Raw genomic sequence first — 8515 nt, forward strand, 5'->3', positions numbered from 1 at the left:
AACAATGCCACCAATTGCAATGAACCGGCACTCTCCTGCTTTCAACCCTTTTGTTCTCAGTAATTCCTCCCTTCTTGGGAAGAGGGAGTCAAAATGTTTACACCACTTTCTGGCATGGATCGCTAGTAACCTAAGCAAAGTGTAAGGAGGCGGGAAAATAACAATTTGCACAATGCTATCACCTATTGTAGATGAAAACACATGGAAATAGGAAATGAGTCTTCAAACTGGAAAATATCCATTGTCTTAGCAGGGACCACCACTGTGACTGACTATACTTTCTGAGCATAATAGCAAGTCCAGATGAATCCATCATATAAGAAAGTCATCCTTTCTCCTGGAAAAGCCCACCTCTTCATCCAATTTAAATAACGTATATTTGATCCCTATGGTTTAAATATATCTGATGATTAGAAAAGGGTTAATTTCCAGGATACTGAAAGAAGTAGGTTTCTGGAGATATGTTCTTTACAGGCATTCATTAATTAGTTACATGGGCTGAAGTCAAATCTGAAAGCATAAGGAATTCATTTGCTCAATCTCTTTCAAGTCATCCAATAAAAGGTACAGGTGTTGGTGGCGGGGGGGCGGGGGGGAAGAATGACCTGGTTTTAAATGATAGCTGGGTCTCTTGCTAGCTGTGATGTCTCAGGGAAATCATTTAACCTTAACCATCTATTCTTACCCTCCTATGATGGGGTTAATACCACCTAACTTGCCGAGTTGAGAAGTGTCAAGGACATGGTGACCTTTAATAAATGGTAATTATTCCTGTGATGTAGAAAGTAAATAGGAAGACACTGATTATGTATTTCATATCATTCACAAAGTTCAGTATTAATTACACAAAACGCGTGAATAATGATCACAATAATAATGCAATCTCTTAGCAAACAATATAATGTAGTAATGTAATCTCTTAGTAAAATCTCTGCTGCATAGCATGCAGCTTACCCTTTCTGAGTAGTATACCTGTATTAACAATTAATAGTCACAACAACCCTATGAGGTACTATTTATTATCCTCATTTTATAAACAAGGACTCTGAGGCACAGAGAGGTTCAGTAATTTGCTCAAGGTCAAACAGCAGAGTCAGGATTCAAGCCCTGGCAATATAACTGCAGAGCTTATGCATTAAGCCACTTCATTAAAAGCCTGAGAAGAACATTAATGTAACATCATAGCGATTCACCCATCAAATACAGGTATGTATGAAATACATACAAGAAGCTACATTCTGTGCTGGACACAGAACCTATAACCTCCAAGAAGCTAACAATATGGCAACTAGAAGCAATTATACTACCCCAAAGTTAGGACTCAAAGGCCATATTTCTCTGGATTTAAAAAAGGGTCTCATTTGTATTACTGTTATCTAATAGCCATACAATTCCAAAAATTATGGCACAACCATTGACTACTTATACAGCTCATCAGGGTTTCTGCATCTTCCGAAAAATATGAATAAAACCATTTGCTCATCTCTAAGATCTTTTAAAAACAGACACAGAATTTATTTTCCACCAACATAGGTCATAAACACAATTCCTGGTCATCAACAATACCAAAAATTGATCAAAAGGTAGATCCATGTTAAAAGTAACTCAAATCAGCAGCAAAAGAAACTAGGCAAAGGGGTCCTATCTTGATGCACATAGATAAGAACAATGATGCTAAGACCAGGCATATAGATTTCTTTTCTCTTCCCTCTTTTATTGTCTTAAAGCACCAACAGCAACTAACATAAGTAGGCTTCTGACTGCCTGAAAGTATTTTATAAGCTTTAAAATAGGGCTACTCTCATTGACTCTAGGAGAGAATAACTTACAACCTATCAAAACCAAAAAAAAATAATTGTGGGAAATGCATGTCTATAATGTGTATGCAATTATTTATGTTAAAGTAAAATGTTACCTTTATTGCCATTTTAACCACTTTTGTCTCAAAGAATTATACTACCAAATGACGTAGATTAACACTGGAACAATCATCTAACAGCAGTAGCTTCTGTCTTTTAATTCCCTTTTTAAGGGGAAACAGGCTGTTCAGAAGCCAAGTGGGTTGGTAAAAGGAATGGCACCATTTTCAGGTCAGTGTGGGTGAAGGCTAAACAGCAATGGTTTTTTTTTTCTTTTTTTTCTTTTTCAGGAAACAGTGGAAGGACAGTTAGCAGCCTGGAAATCAAATGGAAACGGTGTTCCAAATGATCAGAAAAAAGGCACCCAGCAGATAATTCACATAGAACTACTGGTTTTGCAAGTGTCACCAATCAGGACACGAATGGCACTGCCCGCCTCCCTGGACAAGAAGGAAGTGCCCTCAGTGGCCCCCACGGTGCTCACCTGGGTCTGTCTGTCCTCTGGCAACCCTGGCACACGGTGAAACTTGAAGGTATCGCCCCAAGCTCTGGTTACTTCCCGTCCCTCCTTTTTATTGATTGTCTGCCATCCCCTCAGGTACAAACACGCATCCTTCATAATTTGCGGTTTTATTTAGCTTTTCAAGTGTCGTGATGGTGACGGTGCTGTTGTGGAATCTGTTTTTTTTTTTTTTTTTTTTTCTGTTGTTGAAGAGGACATCTGAAGGTCCCTTGGAGCAAGGTTTCGGATACACCGATTGAATCATTCATTTGGTTATGTACAGAACACCTTTCTATTTGCTTTTTTTTTTTATTTCATTGGTTGCCCGGAAACTTCTTGGTGAAAGAAAACAGTAGGGAAGCATCTTTTGAAATTATTGCCTCATTACTCACATTTCATTCAAGTCACGCCTGATTGTGGTGTAAATCTAAAATCCCAAAGGTGATATTTTCCTTCTCAATTCAGTCATTATAGGGTGATATCAATGCTTTCCTTTTGTAGTAAAAAAAAAAAAAAATGCATTTTGTGAGTCATTTCACCACCTTGGAATCTCAGACCTCATTGGTGCGGTTTATTCAAACAGTGGTTTTCCTTACGAAATCGTGTTAAGTAGGAACCATCTGGAAAGGTTACTGTGGAAACGGCAGGGGCTAGGAGGGGCAGGGACAGAGCGCGAGAGATGCCATGACAACCTTTTTCGGGTTTCCTAGGAAACCTGGGTTGCTATGGAAACGACATCAGCCGGTTGGAATTAGTAACTTCCGCTGGAAGGAATGTCTGCCCCTTTAATCTTCTTGTGATACCGCAGAAGCTTCCCTCTCAGATGCATTAGGAAATTTTTTGTTTGTTTCTCTCAGCAGCACCGAAAACATGTTTCCAGTGGCTGGAACACACACACACACACACACACACACACACACACACACACACACACAGAACTTCACAGGAACCTGTGAGTCTCCCGCTTTGGAAATGCCTTAACAAGCCCCAAAGAGTGACACGAATCAGTCAGATCGGTACATCTCGGGCACTTCCCTTTGTTCAAAGCTGTAGAGATCCTTAAAATTCTAGGAAGGGGGTTTCCGAATAGAATAGAAATTCCAGTCAAAAGCCAAATAAACGTCCGGTGGGTTTATAAGTCTTTTTGATTGGACTTTCCATCCACAGATCCACAGTGTCGGCCACGGAGCTAAGTATCCCATCCCGCCGAGTAAAAGGCCCAGGGAGAGGCGGCATCCTGCAGGCGCCTGCCTGCTGTACCGAGTAACGGAACACCTGCCTGTGCGTTCTGAGGTTCAACAGTTACTCTAACTGTCCTTCGGTTTCATTTCCTCCCGGGATGTACAGGGTGTGGGGTGTTTTTTTTTTTTTCTTCTTCTTCTTCCATAGGGCGTGGCCTGGAAATCAAATTCAAAGTTTGCTGTTTGCAGTATTAAGAGAGAGGGAGAGAGAGAGAGAGAAAAAAAAAAGAGAGAGAGAGAGAGAGCTGAGAGAATGCAGCCCCCTTGCAAAACAGACACCTGTCTCAGTGTGCAGCAGCCGGGGAGGGGGTGGGGGGGCGAGGATGAAGTGTGCTTTCCACTTCTTCCTGTCCTTTCCTGGATGGATGGTCTGGGAATGTCTAAGACAAGGGCACACACAGACCAGGGGGGCACGGTCCTCACCGCAGCGAGCACAGCGTGTCCCTGGGGCGTGGGACATTACACGTCCGTGAATATCTTTTTGACGCTGACACAGGCGCTGGGGTTATTGTTCGCGGCGCAGGCGGCGGGGGCCTGGCCCGTTTTGAAGGGCGTCTGCGGGAAGGCGCTGTGGTTCAGGGCGCCCTCCTCGATCACCATGTACTCCGACTTGCTGAGGGTGGAGTTACTCCTGGTTTTCCGCAGCTCCTCGGCCGAGGCGGAGAGGTGCGGGCAGCTGCCCACGTGCATGTACTGGGCCTGCTCTTCCCCTTCCGTCTCCCGGTGGTAGAAGTAGTTGAAGTTGGAGACGATCACGGGCACCGGCAGCGCGATGGTGAGGACGCCGGCGATGGCGCAGAGCGAGCCCACGATCTTGCCCCCGATGGTCACCGGGTGCATGTCCCCGTAGCCCACGGTCGTCATGGTGACCACGGCCCACCAGAAGGCGTCGGGGATGCTGCTGAACCGCGAGGTGGGGTCGTCCGCCTCGGCGAAGTAGACGGCGCTGGAGAAGAGGATGACGCCGATGAAGAGGAAGAAGATGAGCAGGCCCAGCTCCCGCATGGACGCCTTCAGCGTCTGGCCCAGGATCTGCAGCCCCTTGGAGTGGCGGGAGAGCTTGAAGATGCGGAAGACCCGCACCAGCCGGATGACCCGCAGGATGGCCAGCGACATGGCCTGCTGCCCGTTGCCCTGGCGCTCGGCCAGCTCCGTGCCCAGCGTGATGAAGTAGGGGATGATGGCCACGATGTCGATCAGGTTCATGATGTTCCGCGAGAAGGTGGCCTTGCTGGGGCACGCGAAGAAGCGCACCAGCAGCTCGAAGGAGAACCAGATGATGCACAGCGTCTCCACCACGAAGAAGGGGTCGGAGAAGCTGGACGCGCCGGCGGCGGCGGCGGCGGCCCCCGACGTGCCGTTGCCGGCGCCCTCCGGCAGCTCCTGCGCCGGCGGCGGCGGCGGCGGCGGCGGCGGGGCGAAGTAGCTCCTCTCGTCGCGGAACTCGGGCAGCGTCTCCAGGCAGAAGATGACGATGGAGACGAGGATGACGAGCACGGACACGATGGCGATGCCCCGCGCCGGCCCCGAGCTCTCCGGGTACTCGAAGAGCAGCCACACCTGGCGCTGGAAGTCGCGGCGGGGCAGCGGCCGCTCCTCCTCGCGCAGGAAGCCCTCGTCCTCGCGGAACTTCTCCATGGCCTCCTCGCCCAGCTGGTAGAAGCGGATCTCCTCGGAGAAGATGTCGATGGGCACGTTGACCGGCCGGCGGATGCGGCCCCCGGACTGGTAGTAGTAGAGGATGGCGTCGAAGCTGGGCCGGTTGCGGTCGAAGAAGTACTCGTTGCGGAGCGGGTCGAAGTACCGCATGCGCCGCTTGGGGTCGCCCAGCAGCGTCTCGGGGAACTGGCAGAGGGTCTTGAGCTGCGTCTCGAAGCGCAGCCCCGAGATGTTGATGACCACGCGCTCCCCGCAGCAGTCCTGGTCGCCGGCGGCCGGCAGCGCGGGCGGCAGCGGCTCGTAGCGGTCACGGTCACAGCCGCCGCCGCCGCCGCCGCCGCCGCCGCCGCCGCCGCAGCTGCCCTCCGGCGGGTCCCCGCCGCCGCCGTCGGCCGCCTCCGGCTCCAGCAGGTGGTCCCCGGGCACCACGGTCATGTCGGGCGGCAGCTCGGGGCCCGCGGCCGACTCGGCGTAGCCCGGGTTCACCAGGGTGCGGGCGCCGCCGCCGGCGGGGCGCGGGGCCGGGGGGGCGCGGTGGCGGGCGGCGGGCGGCGGCGAGCTCAGCAGGCTGAGATGCTCTTCCATGCGGCGGGGACCCGGCCGCGCGGGCCGCGGCGCTCCTGCTCCCGCCCGCTCCCGCGCCGCCTGCGCCCCGAGCCCAGCCCGCCGCCTGTTGCTGCCGCGGCTGCCGCCGGGCTCCGTCTGGCTGCGGCGCGGCCCGCGGGCTCCTCGGCGGAGAGAGACGCCTCCCGCCCGTCCGCCCGCCCCCGCCTCCCTCCGCCCCCGCCCGCGCCCAGCGCGCGCCCGCCCGCCGCCCTCCCGGGCCCTCGGGGTCCCCGCCCCTCGCGCGGCGCGCGCCCGGCCCCGCCCCTCCCCGCCGCCCTCCTAGCCCCTCAGGCGCCCAGGCACCTTCCTTCAGCGCCTGGGTTCCCCCCAGCACCTCTCCAGCCCGCTTCGTGCCAGTGTGCGCGCCCCCGGCCCGCGAGGCCGCGTCCCAGTTTCAGGGCTTCTCCACGGCCCTGGACCCACGCCGCAGCCCCGCGAGCTGCGGGCCTCCCCTCCCCGCGTCTCCACCTGGGCCAGCCGGCGGGGGGGGGGGGGGGGGGGGGGGGGGAGGCGGGCTGTGCGGGGCCCTGAGGTCAGCTGGCTGGCGGAGGCAGGGTGCCCTGGGGTCAGCTGGCTGGCGGAGGCAGGCGAGGAGGGAGGGTGGGGATGCGCCCTGGATCCGGAGCCTTGTCCAGGGACGGGGGGCAGGCATGGTGGGCGCCCCGAGGTGGAAGACCTCCAGGCCCGGAGGGCTCTAAATAACGCAGCTCCTGTTTGGATGAGCAGCTGAAGGGAGTGATGGGTGCTGGTGCGTTTCGCACCCGGGAGTCCGGAGAAAATGGGTCATTACAGGCATTCAGGGACTTGGCTTTGAAGAGACTAGTTCACACTAACTTCCACAGCTTAGAGCCATTCCAGTCGCTGGGAAGAACCGAGGACCACGTTTCTGGTTGGGCTTGGAGAGGGCAGCCTGGTCTTTACAGGACTGTGAGCTTCCCTGAGAGGGGAAGGAAATTGACAAAGGAAATCCACTTGTCATCTTGAGTCTGTGTTGGGAGGGACTGAGACCTGCACACAAACCCTCTACATAATGCGTCACTGCTGGCCTTGGGGTAGGGGATTCTCCACGCTTTAGCTGTTACACTGAGAGAGCATTCAGTCCAAGCCTTGTATCTCTGTTGCTCGATGTTGGCCTGGAGATAGTACCTTACATTTATCCCCTTTGAACCGAAACTAGTTTTCCAAATTGCTGTGGTCACTTTGAACACAATTTCTCTTTCCAGACATGTAAGCAAATCCAATTCAGAGTCAACCCCAGGCTTAAAAATGTGTTTTCTGCCCTATCATTCGAATCATTTACAAAAGAGGAGTCGTTGTCTAGACAACTCCCGCACCCATCACGCCTTAGCTGGGAAGTTTGGAGTAAACGTGAGGTGTGGTCATGGAGGGCGGGGGCTGGGTCTCACCCAATTTGCATTCCCAGCAGCCACCAAAGTGCCTGCCGCCCTCGTAGGAGCTCCTATTTGTCTGTTGAATTGAGTTTCTCAACAAGTGAGCCTTTGCATCTCTATCCACTCTGGGGGGTCAGCATTTCTTCTCTCTGGGCCCAGGACCCCTGGATTCCTGGGAGGAGGAGGGAGGGGACGCTGGGCTCACATGTTCTTTTCTGTCCTTCACCCCCAGGTCAGGGCCAGGCCCTGAAGTCTGTAACACAGATGGTCAGATGGTCATAGTGGACCACCAGGTAAAACACTCTCTCCCTAAACAACACCCTGTTTTAGAGCTGGGGGTTGGGTAGCAGTATAATCCATCATTCATATATTTAAATCTAAGAATAAGACAGAGAGCTCGCTGCCAGGATGGCTCTTAGAAAGGCAAAGACCCTATTTTTAAAGACCCAAATGTTTCATGCACTTCTCTGCCCGACTTAGAAAGTGATTTATTTCTCCATTTGCAGGAATTAGTACCGAAATTAATATTAATCAACCGCAAGGAAGACCAGAACAGAGCCGGTGCTGTGATGGATGGTCACAAGCTTCTCCCTGCTGCGCAGTAGCTCTCCTTCAGAAACGACTATTTCCACTCCTCCCATGTAGTTGCCTTATCGGGGAAGACCGATTCTGAGCTTCACCGAACAGCCCTTACTTTATACCTGAGGCCCAGAGAAGTTTAGCCATTTCCTCGAGCTCACACAGGGCATTCCCGGCAGGGCGGGGGCCTGGAATCTTGGCCCATTTCCGAACCCGGCGTTCGCTGTTCTGTGTCACCGTGGGAGGCTTCTATGTCGCCCCTGCGAGTGCTTAATAAACACTAGATTTCTATCGGCAGCCTGTTTGCTGCTGATTGCTGACTGGTTTGCTTCGCTTCATATTTATTTTCACTGAAAACCACCGCCTTCGGACGGCTAGTCTGTTGTTGATAGGAAGTGAGTTGGTGGGCGAATCCCAGCCCTGTTGGACAGCAAAACCCATCACAACAAATCAGTGTCAGACGTGGCACTGCAGTGGAAACACATGCCACTTAGTTAGTGCCCCCAGCGGAGTAGCTCAAAGTGATTTGAAAATGTCTCATTAATCCCCACGACACCCCGGTGGGGTAATAATAATATTATTGTAATGTTTAAGCACAGGGCTGCGGCAAAGCCAGCAGCTTCTCTGAGCATGTGCAGGGTTTCCTCACATGCTAATCGTCAACATGAGAGCCCCCGT

General features: G+C 52.6%; 1 protein-coding gene across 1 annotated transcript; it reads right to left on the reverse strand.

The window, feature by feature from the left end:
• Positions 1-4061: 4061 nt before the first annotated feature.
• KCNA3 (potassium voltage-gated channel subfamily A member 3) lies at positions 4062-5846 on the reverse strand. Its single transcript, XM_008147353.3, has one exon. The coding sequence runs from the start codon at positions 5844-5846 to the stop codon at positions 4062-4064; it is 1785 nt and encodes a 594-aa protein (XP_008145575.2).
• Between the last annotated feature and the right edge of the window lie 2669 nt (positions 5847-8515).

Source organism: Eptesicus fuscus, chromosome 22, assembly GCF_027574615.1.
Source record: "Eptesicus fuscus isolate TK198812 chromosome 22, DD_ASM_mEF_20220401, whole genome shotgun sequence".
Lineage (NCBI taxonomy): Eukaryota > Metazoa > Chordata > Mammalia > Chiroptera > Vespertilionidae > Eptesicus > Eptesicus fuscus.